Source organism: Lathamus discolor, chromosome 2 (assembly GCF_037157495.1).
Source record: "Lathamus discolor isolate bLatDis1 chromosome 2, bLatDis1.hap1, whole genome shotgun sequence".
NCBI classification, from domain to species: Eukaryota; Metazoa; Chordata; class Aves; order Psittaciformes; family Psittacidae; genus Lathamus; species Lathamus discolor.
Window position 1 is genome coordinate 51,925,648 of NC_088885.1, and position 20,864 is coordinate 51,946,511.

Below are 20,864 nucleotides of genomic sequence, written 5' to 3' on the forward strand. Positions count from 1 at the left end.
CTTACTTGATGGGCATTTTCCTGTTGGTTGTTAAAGGTGAAGTTTAATGTAGAAAGACTTAACACAATATAAAAGCATAATATTTTTGCCAGTTTATTGTAAAAACATTTTAACATCCCACTGTAAAAATTGTCTTCACCAGGGGAACTTCAGAAGGCAGAGTGATCTCTTCCCTGCCTGCTGATGATCGCAAAATCTGACCTGTACTTGGAGGGAACTAACAGAAAAATTAATAAGGAAGCAGCCTTTGTGAAGAAGGAAAGGCAGTTTCATGTGTGAAAACCTCAGTTATGATGCCATAAAGAGGGCTGGTGATTTTTTTTTTTTTAATTCTTTTGATAGCAGCAAAAGCAAAGACTGAGGAAGGTTTATTTTTTCACAGTCTTTAAGAAGGTCACAGCCCTCCTGAATTTTTTGTTGCTGGGAGGAAAAAGAATGAGTTTTGTTTCATTCCCTCTTATTTATTTTCCAGACTCACGTGGAAGATTATTGTTGCACTGCTCGTAACTATTTTAAGAGGATTTCACTGCTATACTTTGGAGAGTGAAAGCTGTAGTCAGACTGATGTACACCTTAAATACCAAGCTATTGCTCGTTACGTGCTAGGAGCAGATGTTAAGGCAGGGAGTAGACAACTGTACACATTTGAAAGTTCCGTTACTGAATCTCTAGCTTAGGTAAGATACTGAGCAACACAGTGAAATTTAGGATGTTCATCTGACTTGAACTTTTTGATAATGGCAGTAATCTATTCTTATATTTTAAGGTGTTTTGGGTTTTGTCCGCTTGCTGTGTGTTGTCTCTTCTGGGTCTAAAGATATAAATATTGCTGGTGCATCTATCAATAGCACAGGGAAAATAATTTTGTTCTGAAAATCTCAGTGTGTACTGGTAACACAGTGCACATCTAGTTCTGTAGCTGTTTTTTCCAACAAGATGTGCATGTATCATAAACACAAATCGTATGAAAGTGTAGAAAAAGTAGAAGAGACTTCTTACAGAAGTCAGGTGGTCTGTCTGTCTTTCCCAGGTCACTTCTGTCAAACCATTCTCTCTCCTGTGTTACAAGGCCCCTCCCATAGTGGAGATTTCATAGTCTTGCCGGTCAACTTGCAGTGCTTCGCTATTGTGCTAGGGTTTAGCCCCATTACCATGCTACAGTCTAACCCTGTTTTGATTTATCTGAGCCACTTTGAACAGGTAGAACAATCATAGAATAGAATCCTAGAGTTAAGGTTTGAAAAGACCTTTAAGATCTTTGAGTCCAACCATTAACCTAGCACTGACAAGTACACCATTAAGCCATGCCCCTGGGTGTGACATCTACTCATCTTGTAAATATATCTCCAGGGGTGGTGATTCCACCACTTTCCTGGGCAGCCTTTTCCAATGCTTGACAACCCTTTTGATTAAGAAATTTTTCATGATGTCCGATCTAAACCTTCCCTTGGGGAACTTGAGGATGTTTCGTCTTGGCCTATTGCTTGGTACCTGGGAGAAGAGACTGACCCCCACCTCACTGCAGCCTCCTTTCAGGTAGTTGTCGAGAGCTATAAGGTCCCCCCTAAGCCTCCTTTTCTCCAGGCTAAACAACCCCAGTTCCCTCAGCTGCTTCTCTTAAGACTCGTTCTCCAGACCCTTCAACAGCTTCATTGCTCTTTTTGGACACACTCCAGCACCTCAGTGTCTTTCTTGCGGTGAGGGGCCCAGAACTGAACACAGTATTCAAGGTGCAGCCTCACCAGTGCCAAGTACAGGGGGGATGATTGCTGCCCTGTCCCTGCTGGCTACACTGGTGCTGATACAGGCCAGGATGCTGTTGGCCGCCTTGGCTGCCTAGGCGCAAGCTGGCTTATGTTCAGTGGCCGTCAATCAGTACCTCCAGGTCCTTTTCCATAGAGCAGCTTTCTAGCTGCTCTTCTCTGAGTCTGTGGTGTTTCATCGGGTTGTTGTGGCCCAGGTGCAGGATCTGGCAGTCTGCCTTGTTGAACCTCATACTGTTGGCCACAACCCATTGATCCAGACTGTCCAGATCCATCTGTAGAACCTTCCTACCCTTAAGGAGATCAACACTCTTACCCAACGAACCCACTGGGGGTGCGCTCAACACAGATATTGGTAAAGAGATTATTAGAACTCAATTTAATCCTCAATGATTAAATTTGGTGTAAATATTGTCAAACAGCTGTAACCATGGTTGTACATAATCTTGCACGCTAATAATCTAAGCAAGGGCTTCAGTCCCATTTTTTTGAACCACAAGGTTTCTTTTCCTGAAGTATTTCTACAGTCAAGATAGTAACTATTGTCAATGCAGATAAACCCCACAAAATATGTAAATCTCTTAATACTTCTGCTAAGATACTATTTTCTCAGCTGGAACCATTATTTCAGCAGAGCAGTTAATGAGCTAAGCTAGTACGTACTGTTTGTGGTATCATTCCAGTTTGCAAGAAGATACATATTGTAAAGAGGAACTCCAGTGAAAGTGCCAGAAACCAAGACTGAGCAGTTCAGTGCTTAAATCTAAAAATGAAATAAACATCATACCCATTTGTGAGTCCCTTTTTGATAACAGCTTCTCCAAGGAATTTATGGCTGTGTCCTTCCTTCCACTCAGACAGTTTGTTATTTTCTTAATGCATGAGCTTGTCCCTTGCTATGTTACTTGTTCAGTGACTTCTGTCTACTTAATAGTCATCTGTATGCTAGGAAACTGTTTTTACTTTTCCAGTCTTTGAGATAATGCAAAAAGCAGGTTAAAGTCCAAATGATATCTTCAACCAAAACCTATACCATTTGGTTACCAAACTTTGCCATTCCTGAAACCTCTGGCTTCTGCATTGCTTTCTAACCCATTTTCTTCTTTTATTGTCTTTAAGTCTGTGCTTTTATATCTTGTCATCCATCTGATGCTATCTTTTTCATAAGTGTGCAAAAAAGGCACCTGTACTTTCTCACAGGTGTCTGCTATTAGCTTTTGTTTTAGAAAACCACACTTTTCTTGGTCTGTCTTAGTTTATCGAATTTCTTGTGCAGCATTTTACTTGTATGTTGTCTGTTGCTGACAAGCAAAAATTTCTTCGATTCTCCCCTACTTTTAAGCAGGGAAGATAAGCACCTGATAATGAAAGGAAGCTCTTGATAATGACTTGGTTCCAAAAGCTGAGCATTCTGAGATGGGCTGAGGGAGATGTTCTGGGAAAGAGGCAAGTTTATCATGTAACCAAAATCGATCATAATATTAGAGGTATCCTGATCGAGTTTGCACCTCCTTTTTTTTTTTCTTGATGCATAAAACTTGGAAAGAGACAATACACTTTTTAAAGAAAAGTTTTTTGAATGGCCGGATACTTGATATGAGAAGTACCATGCACTCTACTTAACTTCCTTCTAATGTCCCTCAGGAAACTCATTTAAGTTATCTGCATCCTTGACATCTGCTTTCCAGTGTAAGTGGCTTCTCTCCAGAATCGTGTCAGATCTTTTTTGGAGTCACTGCGTGTCTTTCTCAGGTAAGAAGTGAACCATACTTCAGTCTACTCCAGTGTACAGTGTGTGTGAGATGCGGCTCTTTTGAGGAGAGATACCAATTTTTCTGTTGCACTGACTTTTTTCTGTATGTTTGGTGAGTTATCACCTAAGACAGTTTTTCGCTGAAAATGAGGGCATGAACATTTCAAACTGTGAGCATTCAATCAGTATTTATCTTTATTCAGCTGTGTGGTGATTCTAAAACGCAGAGTACACTAGACTATAAACTCTTTGCTCCTATTCTTCTATTTTTGCATTAACAAAATACTTAGTCAACATGTTTTATCTACTTACGCGCTGAAACCTTAACAAGGGTGCCAGTAAATAAAGGGAGAAGGTGAAGCTTCAGTGGCTTTTGTGTATTTGCAGCCAGCTCTACAGATTTGACTGGTGTGTGTGCAGATGGACAGAATCAGTGCCTAAGTTGTGATGGAATATTAGCAAATTATTCCTGTAAGACTAAGTGAATGGTAATGGATTAAAAGCATGTGGCTTTCTTGGCAGGTGAGGGGGACATTGCTGTGACATAAATTGTTCGAATTAAACACTTCATGTGTTTATACAGGGTATTAATTTGGTCTACTTGTTAAAACTCTGTTTAATGGATTTAAACAGGTTGTTTAAGATAAATACTTCTTGTTTGCTTGATCGCTACTTTTTTCTCTTGTGGAAGGTGATATATTAGTTTCTTTACAGGAGTAAAGTATGTTTTTCTCTATGCAGGTTAAAAATGATTGTTTAGTGTGTTCTTGTTTTGTGGTGTTTTCTTGTTTTTTCTCCGTAACTGTCATGCTAATTTGGTGTTTAAAAGTGACAGGTAATACATTAGCCAGACTTGTAAATGGTATGTCATGGATTGTACTAAAATTCTTCAAGCAAAGGCAGCTGGGTGCGCAGAACTAAAAGGCTTATTTACCTTCCTTTTAGGTTTCATCTGAAGATCGAAGTACGCTGTGGGCTTTGATTACTTTTTATGGAGGGAATTGCCAGCTGAGCCTCAATAATAAATGTACTCATTTGATTGTGCCTGAGCCAAAAGGGGTAAGAGTTTATTACATGTGTGATTCTTGCTGTAGCTCTCATTTGCCTTTGAATAATCAAAAATTTTCCATCTGCCTAAAATTAGGTTTCTTAAGACTGTTTGTTAGTTTTGAACAGTTAAATTCAACACAATTATGCATTGCAGATATTCAGTTCATATTTATTTTCTGCATGGCTTTAAGCCTGATTAAATAAAAAGATGGCCAATTTCACATTGGTATTTGTATTTCTGGTTGAACAGAGAATTTTATTCTTTGTCCTGTTTTTCTTAACCTAATTTTGATGTGTTGTAGTTATTAGTAATTATGATTTGTAAATCTGTAGATACAGAATCAGTGAAGAAAAATGAAGGACAGAATCGAAACATCGTATAAAATGCCCTTGCATGTTATGAATAAAGAGAGCAGAAGGAGGAACAGGTGTTTTTGTTGGTGGTTGGTTTGTGTGTTTGGGTTTTTTTCTTGGAGAACTCGAAATCCCTCAATTCACTTCTGAAAGAGATGGTAGAATAAACAGTACACAGCATTTGTGTCCAACTGCTGATAAAGCAGTCATGCTTCAGATCACTTCCATCATAGCATCTATTTCACGTTTGAAGGGACCCTTAGAATTGAGTCCAACTCCTTGTTCCTTGAACTAAACCGTATCACTTAAGAGCATCGTCCAGATGTTCCTTGAGCTCTGACATGCTTGGTGCCATGACCACTTCCCCAGTGAGCCTGTTCCAGTGACCAACCTTTACCTTTTGTCCAACCTGAACTTCCCGTGGTGCAGCCTCATTCCATTTCCTTGCTTCCTGTCACTGGTCACCAGAAAGAGGAGATCAGCGCTCCCTGCTCTGTTGCACCCCTTGAGGAAGGTGTAGACTTCTGTGAAGGCACCACTTAGCCTTCTCTTCCTCAAGCTGAACAAACCAAGTGACCTCAGCTGCTCTTGAGACCTTTCACCATTTTGGTTGTCCTCCTCTGGACGTGCTCTAACAGTTTGATGCCCTTATTAGGTAAATTGAGGCACCCCAAACCACACAGTACTTGAGGTGAGGCTGTCCCAGTGCAGTGCAGAGTGGGACAGTCACCTCCTTCGAGTGGCTAGCTATGCTCTACTTGGTGCACCTTAGGATTTGGTTGTCCTTTTGGCTGTCAGGGCATGCTGTTGATTCATATTCAACTTAACCATCAACCTAGACCTCCAGATCTCTTTCTGCAGGGCTGCTGCTATGCTGCCTCTCCTCCCACTGTTTGTAAAGCCAGAATTACCTGGTCCTAAGTGCAGAATCTGGCACTTGCTCTTGTTAAATTAAATATGGTTGGTGATTGCCCAGTTCTCTATCCAGATCCCTTTAAGACCTCTCTGTCCTCGAGGGGGTCCACAGCTTCTCCTAATTTAGTACCATCATTTGACTTCCTGTTCCCATGCAGGAAGCGAAGTGTTACTGCCTTTATGCAAATGGAGAAACTGGCTAAAGACAGTGTTGAGACTATCAGGATAGCCTCTACCATAATGCTAGTAATGCTTTGGTTATTACAGTTCACCGAAACTTCATGAAGTGTTCAGGTATTTCTCTTCCTGAAGAAGAAATACATTTGTAATTGATTTGGAATGTTTGTTCAGAGACCGAAAGTACTTAAAACAAATGGATGTTCATTTAAAAATGATTCTTTGGATGCTTTTAGTTATTGAGTATATTATTGTCCCTTTTCATATTTTGTAATTAATGTAAACTACCTAATACTAAGATAGAGAAAAATACATGCATGAAAATAAACTTATAAGTGCAAGATGTAGAAAAGTGCTTCAGAATGAAACATGGGCTGGCACTGACTGGGAGAGAAGAAAGTGTGGATACGGGAAATGCTTTTTCTTCCCTGTTTCATTTGATACTGAAAGAACTTTTGCAGTTTTTTGTTTGGGATTTTTTTGTGAGGGGAAGAGGGGGAAGGTTGGTTTTCGGGTTTTAAGTGCATGATCTTTCTTCTGTGGAAGATTTAGAAAGGTGCACTGAACACCAACCTGGTAGTCTCCTGCATCACAACAAAATGTAATGCCTGGACAAAAGATCTTTGCTACAATACAATGTTACACATTTAAGAAGCGTTGCCTTAAACCATAAGCTTTTTAGAGCAGAGGATGTTGTCTTGAGCTTGCCATTCAAGAAACTGAAATAAACACAGTAGCATTTTATATCTGTAGGATAAAATAAGTATCTTGTTTAATTTACGTAATCACTGAATGGGAATGATTTTATAGGATGATTACTTAAAATGCTTGTAAGTCCTGCTACTCCTCCCTGTACTACTACAAGGGAATTTGCAGTAGCTTGTAGTGAGAGCTGTTTGACACTAAGAAAACTTAAATGGTTGCTTAAGCTAGACACAAGGTAATAAAACAACGTTCTCAGTAATTCTCACCACAAAGAATGAAAGGAATGAAAACTTGTATGTGCAGATAAACTTGGTTTCATCAGTAATCTTTTTATTGTGTATGAATGACAGTTTACTTATAGAAATAACTCTAGACAAACAATTTTCTCTGAATGTGCTTGTTGTTAATTTGTATTGTTTGACATGCAAAGAAAATCCCAATTCAATCACTTATTACTCACTTATTAATCAATATTAGATCCTGGAATTAGTTTCAAATCTTCTACAGAAAGTTTTCTTTTTTTTTTCTCCCCCCCCGCCCCGCTCCTCCTATTGATATGTGTGAGAGGTTTCCATCAAAGAGGATGTTTGGATAAATAGAGCACTGGTTCTGTGTCTGTTTCTAAGGAAAGGAAACACAGAAGCTTTACTATTTCTGTGATTCTGTGATTCTGTGATTCTATGTATCTTCAAATGATGAAATGATAAGGAAGGAAGAAGGGATAAAGTTTTCTAATTTGTCAGCATTGTAACCAGGAATGATTTAGCTAGTGTTTGGACAGAAGTGTAACTTCCAAGTTGAGGGAAACATTACAGTTTGCAGCTTCTGAGAAGGTGCATGGGAACTGTCTGACTGGTTTCTGTCTTTTATTCATGCTGAAATGCATTTTTATCAGTTATCACCTTGTAATATTTGTCTGTACTTTATTGTGAAATTCTGATTTTTCCCTAAATGCTTTTTCATGGTGGTGTGTTGGGTTCTTGTGTTTGTTGTTTTGTTGTTTTGTTTTTTCTTACTTTAAGGACTTTTTAGTGGAGAAAACGTAAGTGTAAACTGTATTTAGACTCACCTTAATGTCCATCTAAAATTCAGCTGCATCTTAGTGTTGACTATGATGTTCTTAGCTGCTGAGTTCTGACGGTGTTTTCAGAACTAAATTAAACGAGTTTTGAATCCTTTGGTGATTGGGTTCAAGAACAATTTGAGTAGTGTTTTTTTTTTTTGCAAGTGAAGACTTAACCTGCAGTTGTGTTTTCTGAGTCCTTTATATTGTAAATGAGGAAGGTTTTGTTTTAATCTCTTGTGTCTGCATGCTTATGCCCAGCAGTGTAGTTTTGTCTTGCTGGTTCTCAGATAACTTTCTGTTGTTGGGCAGCCTCTTACGATCTACCTCTCCAGGCTCTAGCCCTACCCTCAAAAAAGTTATTTGGTAATTTTTGTCTTTAAATAATTTTTTTTTTTTCTGCCAGGAAAAATATGAATGCGCTTATAAACGGGAAAGCATAAAAATTGTGACACCAGACTGGGTACTGGATTCTGTAGCTGATAAGACTAAAAAAGAGGAGACTCCTTATCATCCTCGTTTAGTTATATACGAGGAAGAAGAGGAGGAGGAGGAGGAAGAGGAGGAAGAAGCAGAAAATGAAGAACAAGATTCTCAAAATGAAGCTAGTACTGATGAAAAATTATCAAGCCCAGCGTCTTCTCGAGAAGCATCACCGTTGGGTGATCAAGTTTTTTCACCAAAATCTACTACTGCTGATAAGGCAAAAGGGGAATTGATGTTTGATGATTCTTCAGATTCCTCTCCAGAAAAGCAGGAAAGGAATTTGAATTGGACACCAGCTGAAGTCCCTCAGGCATCTGCAGCAAAGCGTAGGTTGCCTCAAGGGAAAGACTCTGGGTTAATTAATTTATGTGCCAATGTCCCGCCAGTGCCAGGTAATATTTTGCCTCCGGATATGAGAGGCAATCTAATGGCTTCGGTACAAGGTGCCCAAAGTTCTGATCGACAGGATATGATGGCAACGTGGAGTCCAGCCGTGCGGACATTAAGGAATATTACTAATAGTGCTGATATTCAGCAGATTAATAGACCATCAAATGTAGCACATGTAAGTGTTGGATTTTTAATTTATAAGATATTGGACTTTTTCTTAGGAACTATCGTATCAAAGAACTTCAGTTTCCTTTTATTGTTCTTTAAGTGTACAAAGGATTAAAAGTTCCTCCTATTACTTAGAAGTTACTGCCAAATCCCTAACCTCCCCGTAACAAGTAACTTAGTTCCTAACAGGTCCACACAAGTAAGAGCACATTTGGAAAAAATGTTGGGAAGAGTAAAGGTGTGTTTAACTGTAGTGTGGTTCAGAGTTTCAGTATTGATTTCCTGGTAAGAGTAAAAAAAATACTCATTAATTTAGAATTATTTGGCTAGTTCAGGAAACTGGATTTCATGCCCTTCAAGCCTTTCATTCAGTGAAAGAAATTATTTGTGCTATAAACACACAAGACTGTAAAATTGTTTTCACAGTAAGTTCAGTTCTATACTGTGTTGTTCTGTTGGGCGTCATTAAGTTGTTATATAGTATAGTCAGGATTATGATGCAGAAGTCCTAATTTACAAGTTCGTATGCCACTCGTACAGTTGAAATAATTGCAGCTTTTGTGTTGAATTTAATTTTAGAAGAAAACAAAAAACAAGTGAGCATGCACTGAAATAACTTGCATCACTGAAATTCTGAGATGTTCATGGGAAGGGAACATAAGAAAAGTAGGTGCTGGTAAATGTCAGACATATCTTTTGCTTAAATAATTGCACTGATGCATTTATTTGGATGTTCATCTGATGGTAAAACTTTCAAAGGTGCCTGAGTATTATAGAAGCTTACAGTGAGTACTTAAATACAAAAAGTGTAGCCACTCAGTAAAGTTGGTTCTTTGTTGCCTGTATGACTTCTGCATATGCAATGGAAATACAGGCTTGATTTTAAAACTGAGTCTTGGATTCCTCTTCTCAGTGCCTTGAATTGCTTAAGGACTGAGACTTCTGGGTGAGGACTGCAGTAAGAACTGCCAATATCCTAGTCAGTTGGCAGTGCTGCTAAGTTGGCTGAACGCCACATCTTCTACAGCCCGGTCACTGTACTCTTTAGTAATGTTCCTGTGGAAGTATTTTTTTGTAAGTAGCATTTATAGATCTATAGGGCAGTTGATAGTATCGTGCTTTGGCTAGACTTTGTTCTCCAAAAGTCTGTTAGACTAGGGACTTGACTATGTTGTTTCAAGGACTCTACTCAAGTAGTGTATCAGGCTGCTGTGTAGGTTGCTGTCTCAGCTCCAGCATGTGGAGAAAAGCTTTGCATCTTAGAATTGTGAATCTGCTTCCTAAAGGGAGGAATGCCAGTTCTATATTTTTCCTTATAACTTCCCTCTGGCTAGGTTAAATTGTACTTTGTATCCTACTTGAGGACCATTCTTGAGTGTATTCTGTGTCTTGGTGCATAATCTTGGAAAGTTAATGTTTAATTTGAACCTCGGATTTTTGCTGAATGGCAAGATCTATAGTAATAAGGCATTTTGCACATACAAAGTTACTTTCTGAATATAACCCCAGGATACTTTTGAAAGTTTTATCCCTTTATCTTGTAATATGTGTCCTGAAGCTTTTGTAATTTTGACTTTTGGGACTCTTTGTGGAGAGCAGTATGATCTTTCCTCATACTCAGCCATGGAAACATTCGATTTGTATATGTTATTTTTAGTTATTGAATGTTTATACTGTGGTGTTGTCAGACATTAGCGGTGGGTTATGCATTGATAATCATGGTTATAAATGTATGCTATACCAACAACATCGAAATTACTTAGATGAAACCTGAGATGTTCGAAGTGTATTATAAATAACACTTGAGCCACCTCTCATGAAGAGCTGATGGGCATCTCAGTGAAAGGATACAGTTAACCGGCTTTGTCTTTTAGTGATGTGCTTTCATTCTTCTCTTTCTCACACACACATCACTGAGATTTACACTGTATGTGATGAAATCGTGTGGATGGAGGAAACAAGCTTTGCAGGATTCACCAAGGCTGATTTCATGTTTAAAAGACTATCAGTGGCAAGTTTAGAGTTCCCTATTGCTCCTTCTAATTTTTAATAGGTAGTTTATATTAAAATACTTTAATGAATATGTAAAACTCATCCTAATCTGTTAGGAGTTTGCCTAGTTTTCCCTTCTCTGATACTTTAAAAACTCACCTGGTAACTTCTGTGTGCTTAGTAGGAAATGATTTTTCTCTTAACAGTGAGTTATCTACAAGTAAAATTAAACTCCAGATTACTTTAGCACTCTTTATAAACTGAAATCTATTATTCTGAAGTATGAGTTGGTTAGTTGTTTTTTGTTTGTTTGGGTATTTTTTTTTTTCTGCAAGAAACTATTAGTGCTCAGCAGATAAATGATTGTATTTTGGATTCAGTTTAAAAATGTAGAGCTAAATACTCCCGAGTTGGTTCAAAAGAAAGGAAGGTTGTATTAAGTTCCTGTGTTTCAAACAGCACTAATTAGTACAGGCATCATTGGCAATTTTTGAGTTAGAGACTATGGAACTAAACCTTAAACTTAGCAGGCTAACAGGGCCCTAAAATGGGTATTACAGTTGACAGGTGATCAATGTAATTATTAATATAGTAATGATACTTATAATGTTGTTGGAGATAAAAATAATACAGGGATGGGTTTTATCTTAAATTTTGCTAAAATGTACATTGTCTTATATTAGGAGCCACATGCAGCTTCAAGCTTTTTTATGTGTTAAGTCCTGTCTTTTCATTTTGCTATTAACAGTTAAAGGTTTTTTTTTTCTTCTAGCTCACAATGTATTTAAGTGTAGGTTTTCTTTTGATAGTTGTATTTTCCCAGTATGAATGACAACAAAAAGGTCACAAAATTAATCTTTGTTTTCTAGATATTACAATCACTTTCAGCACCTACAAAAAGTTTAGAACAGCAAGTAAATCATAGCCAACAGGGACATCCAAATGTGGTGCTGTTTAGTCAAGTGAAACTAACACCAGAGACACATTTATTACAGCAGTCACATCAAGCACAGCAGCAGCAGCAGCAGCAGCAGCACCATCCTCTTTTACACCTTCAACCTCAACAACTTATGCAGCTACAACAGCAGCAGCAGCAACCCCAGATTTCCCAGCAGTCCTTCCAACAGCAACAGCCTCATCAGTTTTCACAGCAGCAACAGCAAGTTCATCAGCAGCACCAGTTCGCTCAGCAGCAGCTTCAGTTTCCACAGCAGCAGTTACACGCGCAACAGCAGCTACACCGTCCTCAGCAGCAGCTCCAATTCCAACAGCAGCATGCTTTGCAACAGCAGCTTCATCAGTTGCAGCAGCAGCAGCTACAGCAGCAACAACTGCAGCAGCTACAGCAACAGAATCTGCAACAACAACAGCTACAACATCATCATCAGCAAATACAGCAGCAGCAGTTGCAGCAGCAGCACTTGCAGCGATTACACCAACAGCATCAGCAACAGCAAATGCAGAACCAGGCAACACAACACTTAACTCAGACATCTCAAGCACTACAGCATCAAGTTGCAGCCCAGCAGCCGCAACACCACCAGCAGCAACAGCAGCAACTGCAACAGCAGCCTCTTTTTGGACACGATCCAGCAGCAGAGAGTTAGTAATCATTGCCATCTGAACCTGGAAAGAAGTGGCTAATGACATGACATAATGTGGGTTAGAATTATCAGGAAATAGCGCTGGGTTGTATGGGGTTGTAAGACTTAGAAGTGCCATTCATGGCTCGGGAGCTGTTCTACTGATTTTTAGGCAGACAGATTTCAATTCTAATTAAGGATAATCCAGTAACCTGAAAAAGCAGGAGAGCATTCTCTTTTCAGATGTTTACTTTATGCCATTAGCATATAAATTACACTAGGAGAACAGTGTTAGACTATGCATACCTATACTGTAAATTCTTAATTTATTTTTTCCGTTTTGGAAGAGGGCAAGGGGGAAGTCTTCCTAACAGCATAACAACTGCAAAGACAGCTTAAATTTTGGAAATACTGGTAAATTAATGAGGATTCAATATCAGAGGTAAAGTAGTCATACCTTTGAATTCTGTCCATCCTAGTAGAACTGAAAGCTTTTTCATTGCTTGACTATTCATAGCTAATCAATATAAAAGTGTAAGTTATGTTTTCCTTTTGGTGCCCCTTCAGCCTCCCTTTCTTCAGGAGAAAGAAACAACCAAGAACAAGAAACAAAGCCAGGGCTGAACTGTGACTTTAGATGTGGCTGTCAGCTTTGAAATTTTGGATCGTGCTTTTTACAAGAAAGATTTAGTTCACAATTAAATGAATGTTATATCCTGGTAATAGGAAAGATTAGTGTAGCAAGTGTGTTTTGAGATTAACTTTTCAGACTTGAAAAGACTTAATTTTTTGTTCTTTCATGTGCCAAACTATTCTAGTTCCAGAAGAGTATTTCCTGCTGGGCTGTGTCTTTGCCATTGCTGATTACCCAGAACAGATGTCTGACAAACAGCTGTTAGCGACCTGGAAACGGGTAAGATTCTGTTGTGTTTTGAAAAAACTATGATAACATAATGTCACAGTAACGAAATTCTAAAATTAATTATTGGAAATATTTCAGCACTACTCTTTAGTCATCCTTTTGTGTAATGCTTGTGTTAGAACCTAAAAGCCATTATTCAACTGCAGCTGACCAGGAAAAGTAGTAAAAGTGCTGTAGATGTGCAGCCTGGTTGCATTAGGTCTTTAGTCAGAACATTAGCTAAAATAGTTACGGTTTTAACTATTTCCCAACTATATGTGTTTTAGTCAGACAGCTGTAGTACAGCAAATGTAATATAGCATTGCTATCTGAAACTTGATTGTATAAAAAGACTCTTTTCTTGCATATAAGCTTGGCATTTAGTAGCCTGTGAGGTATCCACCTGAGTGCATAAGATGGAAGAATAGAGTGTTTCTATTTTTTGCCAACTTCTATTTTTCAGAAAAATCTGATTGTATCCTTTCCTAAATGAGAGGACTTTGATGTTCTTCAGAAACTTCTGATGGATTTTATAGTTGAATTTTCCCTACAATTTTGCATAATCAAGTAAGCTGTTGACATTTTTAACAGCACTTGTATTTATTGCTGAGATAGAATTAAATAGAAAAACTGTTTAATAGTTATACTGCAAAAATAAAAGTGAGAAGGGTTTTTTTTTTATTTGTCTTTTTGTTAATTCTAAAAAAAGTAAACTTTTTGTATCTCAGTGGAAAGGTGCATATTTAATTTTGTTTTCTCCATTTTATTTTATTTTTTATTGTTTTTCAAAAATGTTCTTAAGCTAGATAAGAAACCTTTTTTTGGGGGGTAACTTTTCAGTGGAATACTACTAATGGTGGCAGTGTCCTAAAGAGTAGGCTTTCATTTCAGGCTGTTTGTTTCGTAGGGTAATTTAAAAATTGTTATGTATTAGGTCTTCTGGGCTTGTTCTCTTACCAGATCATTCAAGCACATGGTGGAACAGTGGACCCTACCCTTACGAGTAGATGTACGCATCTTCTTTGTGAAAGCCAAGTCAGTAACATGTATGCTCAGGTAAGCAAACTAGTGATGTGTATTCACGCATGCTTTCATTCTATTACTGTAAACGTAGGGCTTTTCAGTATGCACTTCATGCTTAGGTTGCAAGTACAGAATGAAAGTTTTCTGTGATGTGCTTTTCATGATTTGTTGTTTATTACTGTATAGAAGTTTTAAAGAAAATTTAAGATGTATTTTGGATTTCAAAAGCTGCTTATGTGTATATTCATAGGCTTTAAGAGAAAGGAAGAGATGTATTACAGCACACTGGCTGAACTCAATCTTGAAGAAGAAGAAAATGGTACCACCTCATCGAGCCCTTCATTTTCCAGTGGCATTTCCACCAGGAGGAAAGCCATGCTCTCAACATGTAAGAAGAAGCAGCTTACTTCTAAGGAATGTTCGTTTCATGACATGAGCAGCGTAAAAGTACAGCTAACAAGCACTTACTCAAAACAAAATGTACATTTCTTTTGTCTCAGGAAAAAAGCTTTTGTTAATCTTAAAGTCATGTGTTGATGTGGTACTTACTACTGGGTGGTTCAGAGTGCTTTACAAGGCTTGCTGCGCTCTGAGCGGTGGGAGTAGTAACACCTGTTAATGAGTTTGTGTGTGAAGTACTGTTTTAGAAACTAGGGTGCAAAGATTACAGAAGTTAAACATAGGAAGATGGCAGGAATCCAAGCTGTGTAGCTTTTTATTAACTGTATGTCTAGCAATGTATGCTTCCTTTACCAAAACCCAGTTATTTTGAGGGGATTTTTTGAGGGTTTTTCTGTTTCTGGGTCAGTATCTAGCAAATGTCAAAAAAGGAAGCCCATGCTGTTAATCAGAGAGTAGAGATCACAGGTCAGTAGCTTGTGGAATGAGGAGCACTGAGGAAGCTGAATTTTGTGGGGCTGAAAGATAAAATTGCAGTTGAATCAGGTACCTCTTGAAATACACTGCAGTATAAAACAAGATACCGAAGTATGTCAGTGTGCTAGATGCATACGTACAGGATGACAGACTGGCTACTAGCCTGTTCTAAAAGACATGACAAGAAATACAGGTTTGGTAAAATTAAATCATAACATATGTGAACACAATGGTTAGTAGTAAATGTGATTTGTAAGGTAATAAATGTAGTTTACTATCAATAACAAAATTGCTGTTGCCATTTCCTAAATAAAAGGAACAAATGGCCAAAATGAAAACTTGGCAAGACTAAGGGTAGGAACACAAGAAGTGGAATTACAGTTTGCCACCTATGATCAGCTGGCACAGTTTATTTGGCTTCATGGCAGAGTAAAGCAGAGCAATCAGGAGATATTAAAAGTAGAGTAGGTCAAGTAAGTATAAACATTTCTCTGTCTCCCTGAATATAAAGAGCAGCTGAAAAGAGGCGAGATGTGAGAAGAAAACTAGCTGTGAGTTCTTTTCATAGTAAAAATGTAGTCTTTAAAAATGAGAAAAAGGTGACCAGCAGAATTAAAATGAGTCAGAGCTAGTGCTAGAAACCTGACATTTTTATGTATGAACAAATCCATTTTAATTGTACTTTATGTATCCTACAAGCCATGTTTTAATGAAGTGCCTGTATGTCCTAGTTATGATACCATATATTTCAATTGTAATATAGAAAAATAACAGAAAAATATTTTCAGTAGGAGTGGTTTTTAAATACCATCTATGTTCAGTTACTTGTCACTGTCTCTTTCTGTTTGTAGATAATTTCTGTGACAGGTTTTGTTGACAGCGACAGAGATGACCTCAAACTAATGGCCTATCTAGCAGGTGCCAAATACACCGGCTACCTGTGTCGCAGCAATACAGTTCTCATCTGTAAAGAGTAAGTGGTTTGTCTCCACAGTATTCACGTTCCCAGTAGCCTATTACCAGTTAGTGCTTTTCTTAATGAGAAGTGCTAGTTACATCTCATTATAAGAATGTTAATTTTAATCAATTCTGTGGCTTAATAGCAGAAAAGTTAGTGATGTTGTTTCTTAAACTAGATTACTGCACACTGCTACATGACAAATTTGGTCTTCTGAAGACAGGCAAAAGAAAAGTAATTTCTGATTTCACTATTTTGCAATATTACATCTGTTGCATCATCTACAAATAAAGGGTTTTTTTTTAATAATTCTTTTAAAACATTGGTAAAAATAAGTAAGTTAAATCCATGTCTAACTTCATTCCATTTGGGGCAGAAATTTTCCCTTAATTGAATTGTTTTGGTATGTAGAACAAAGGTATTTTCTCAGAGTATCTACTCTGTGACAGTTAGAACAGATAATAGGCCAACACAGAAATACTGGTATTTTAGGCTTACTATCAGAAATTGCTGTTTTATCTATTTAATTGAATTTTTTTTTCTTCGTCTCTCAACAACAAGGCCCAGTGGCTTGAAGTATGAGAAGGCTAAAGAGTGGAGAATACCATGCGTAAATGCGCAGTGGCTCTGTGACATCCTGCTAGGAAATTTTGAAGCTTTACGGCAGATTCAGCACAGTCGGTATACAGTATTCAGTCTCCAAGATCCGCTTTCTCCTAGTCAACATCTAGTTCTAAACCTTCTGGGTAAGAATTTTGGTCCCGAAATATGTGTTCTGCAGCATTTATGTATGCACCTGTTAAGTCAATAGAAGCATGCGCTATAAATATTTACAAATAACTTTGTAATGGTTTCATTTTTGTTTTGTTCTTTGTTTCCTAGATGCTTGGAGAGTCCCATTAAAGGTATCACCAGAACTTCTAATGGTATGTTGAACTATTGTATGTATTCGGCTGTTCTTACAAGATCACTCTTAAGTGTTTTTAATGTGGGAGCACGTGTATATATGATGTGAGCAGCATGCTAGAGGGACTTGCACAAAATCATACTGAACTTCCTGGCTGTACTTCCTGCTACTCTATGAATGTTTTCTCTGTTTAATTTTGAGAAATCTTTCGCAGGAACTGTGCCATGATATACAAAATCAAGTTACTTTTGAGGCATCTTGGTCTAGTGCTTTGCTCTTCAGTTTTTACATCAGACCTTTAGAAAGGGCATAGTATTTTTTGAGTCACTACCCAGCACTATCTGAAAATCAGGCCACTAAGGGTTTTTAAGTCAGAATACCTAAAATGAGTTAAGAATTTTATTGGAATATTCACCGAATTTTAAATAGGATAGATAATGAAAGTTAAGGGTGGAACCTAATATATCTTTTAATCTTTAAATAGGATATCTTTATATCATCTCTTAGAAATAGTATAAGAACTAAAATCATGGGCATATATACCATATATTTTATGCTTTAAAAATATATTATGCTTTAAAAAGTGTAGTTGGTAACCCTGAAAGTAACAGCAATGTAAATGAACAATGAAGAATGTACCTTAAAAAGATATAAAACATTGAATTCTTGACGTGTAGTGTATTCTATGAAACATGCAAAACATTAGACCAGGTGTAAGAACTGAGGTGGAAACTGCAGCTTATCTCCTGAACTGTTTCCATGTTTTGAATATGTAGAAAACTGTTTCAGTTTTTGTATTTTAAATTCACTTCCCACTTCAGATTTATACTTGATAACCGTTTTCACAGTATCTATCTTGATGAAGGTAAACCCCAGTTTGAGCTAGCAAGCTTTCAGTTCATTTGTACAACAGGTGACTATCAGATAATGTTTTATATTGCACAGAAACATTTTGCCATACCTCTTGTTTTCTGGATCATTTAGTCATTTTGTATACTCTTCAGAAAAGAGGAGCTTAGTAACTGTTGTAACTTAATTTGTACTAATACTTTAAATGGTGTCAGGGCACTATTTGTTGTTTTCATACCTTTCAGCTTTAGAAATAGCCACTACTGTATCCCTAGCGATAAGTTTGAAACATTCTTCTTCTTCTAGACCCCTGTGGAGTTGTTTTCTGGGCCCTTAGGAAATTAATTTTTAGGAAATCAGTCTTTTAAAAATGTATATATTTTCTTAAGAATGATGCATTCTACTAGTGGCAAAAGACATCCTCAAGGAGGTCCAGTATGCACTGTTGATCTTTAAAACAGCTTTAACTAACTTAGTTTTGGGTTTGTTACCACCACGCTTTGCTTCCACACTGCAGTTGATCACATCTTAAAATTGGTCTTTTGCCTTCTGTGTGTGACTCAGACCAAGTAGTGATGCGTATTTTGTCTTACGTAGCAAATAGAATTTAGGGGTCAGAAGCCGTTTCTGTATTTACTGTATGGAGACCCTTCTTGCCCATGTGAAGTGAGAATCTTGTAATTTAGATTGAAAGAGATTTCTGGAGGTAATCTCATAATCTCGTCCACCTCCCCTCAGGATGCTCATGCATGAAGAATATGATTTGTTAATAGAAAATGCTGGGCATGTGGAAGTGTCAGATATTCTGCCTTTGCAGTAGGCATTTCTGTTTGTCTTGGGATTTAAAGTATGGGTTCCTCTTCTGATGACAGATGTCTTTCAAACACAGTTGATGCTTCTACCTTTTGCATTTTCATAGTCAAAATGTCTATCAAAAAGTGAGCATGTGTGCTTTTCTTACTAGTGATTTTCTGGCATAAAAATGCACATCCTGAGAGTAGGGAACAAACCTCTGTGGCCTGTTCCTCCCAAAGGACTGTCCTCACAGCAAGGCTAGAATAATGCTGCCTGTCTTCCTGGTCATGTGCCTTCAGCATTCCTCATTAAATTTCAGGTGTAAATTTGAAGGTTAAAAAGGAGTAGAAGTCACACACTGCTGCAGCCGACAGCTGTGATTACAAGTTACTCAGGCCAAGGACAGCCTAAAAGTTACATTTCTCTATTCCTGAGCAAATGCTGTAGTGGCTCACCTAGTACTGGAGAGGTGTGAATGTCTGTCCATGAGTGCCTGAGCATCCTCTGGAGCTTCCCTTTATGTGACTAGGGAACTTCAGTGTGTAAAATGCATGTGTCACTATTCTCTGTTGATTCTTAAGCACCAGGAAGAATATTGTAGTCTTAATGTGTTTAACAAATGGGCAGTTTTTTTCAATCTTTTTCTCATTTATTTATTTAGATTTTCTTTTGATGAATATCAGCTTTATTTAAAGGAAAAAAAGGTCCTACAGTATTTCATTTTGTATAAACTTAAGTGGTTACATGACTGTGGAGAAGCTCTGGTTAATGCTCAGCTTTGCTCTTGAGTCAGTTGTATAAGCAATAGGTGTACCTGTTGCTTACAGTATGCGTTCAGTAGTATGTGTCTTTCATTTGTTTTTAAGTTTCTTTAATAAAGTCTCAGAATATCAGTGTATAGTTTTCCTCTTTCAGAGCAGAAGTTGTTTTCCCTGCTGAATTCAAATACAAATGTGTAGATGGTCTAATTTCAGGGTGTGAGGTTGCCTTTGAAACCAAAGCAAAATGAATCCAGTCTTCAGCCATCTTCCAAAAGAGCAAGGTAAGAATAGCAAGCCATTGATGCCAGTAGTCTTTGATTGACTTTTCCACAGAAGTGTCAGCTGGCCACCAGTCTGCTCCCATCCTGTGTCCTGCTAATTGAAATAACCATTAATGGTTGTTTGCACATTGCTGGCTACTCAACTGGTAGTAATAAAACAATACTGAGTTAAGTAGTAAGAGAATTGGAAGAGAACGAAAGCAGGAGAATGTTTTGTTCTCAGCGTAGTAAGTTTTTCTTCAGAAGAAGATTGATCCTGCCTAATTCTTACTCATCGGAGCATTTCCACTGGTAAAAGTTGCAGGGGTGTGCTTGTGTAGTTTTAAAGTAATACAGTTTTGGGCTCAGACTTCACATTTTGCTGTATTTATGTATTTTGTAGGATTGAAGACTTGCCACCACCTACTAAAAAACTCACCCCAGAACTGACACCAATGGTGCTTTTCACAGGATTTGAACCTATGCAAGTTCAACAGTACATTAAGGTGACTTTCATGATTATGTCTTGCGAAATACATTGAAACATTTGAAACATCTGATAACTTTTTTTCTTGATGTTCAGTTGTCTTGATTAAGTAGCATATACTTGATTAGTGTGTAGCTAGTGGATAAAACCCCATACTTACAGGGGCTGAAGTTAGAGTGTAGATTTATGTGAAGTGAATTTTGTTTGGTAACTGTTCTGCTTTAGTTAACGACTTTACACTTCTACACTAGTTGTTTTTTCTTCCCATTTAATTGTTTTAAAGCAAGAAAGCCCCTTCCCCATTTGTTTTTGAATCAGCAAGCTTCATAAGCAAATTTAGGTGAGAACAGTAGTGATGGTTGTACTGCATAAACCCCAAGATTCTTCTAGTTGTAGTTGTTATCTAATTCTAAATACTTCACAGAAAGCTGATGACAAGACTTAACGGCAGATGTGAGATAATAGGCTCCCATGGAGGTTTTGTTCTGTTCCCTAATAAAGCTGTCTCAAAACTCTTAAGTAATTTGTAACATCCTTTTAACACTATAAAAATCTAATAATTTCTTGAACCTTAATAATTACTAAATATTCTTTCCAAAAGAACATTTAATTTATGTATTTTTTCACATCTTGGCTGAGGTTAGCTGT

General features: G+C 37.6%; 1 protein-coding gene across 1 annotated transcript in view; it reads left to right on the forward strand.

Annotated features, from left to right (window-relative positions):
* PAXIP1 (PAX interacting protein 1) overlaps nt 1-20,864 on the forward strand; it is a 37,079-nt gene that overhangs the window by 11,051 nt on the left and 5,164 nt on the right. Inside the window, 12 exon segments of the mRNA XM_065666813.1 lie at nt 3,452-3,515; nt 4,462-4,575; nt 8,187-8,831; nt 11,686-12,418; nt 13,218-13,312; nt 14,261-14,356; nt 14,574-14,711; nt 16,051-16,172; nt 16,719-16,903; nt 17,040-17,083; nt 19,683-19,750; nt 20,133-20,235. Of these exon segments, the coding sequence (XP_065522885.1) occupies nt 3,452-3,515; nt 4,462-4,575; nt 8,187-8,831; nt 11,686-12,418; nt 13,218-13,312; nt 14,261-14,356; nt 14,574-14,711; nt 16,051-16,172; nt 16,719-16,903; nt 17,040-17,083; nt 19,683-19,750; nt 20,133-20,235 (2,407 nt within the window).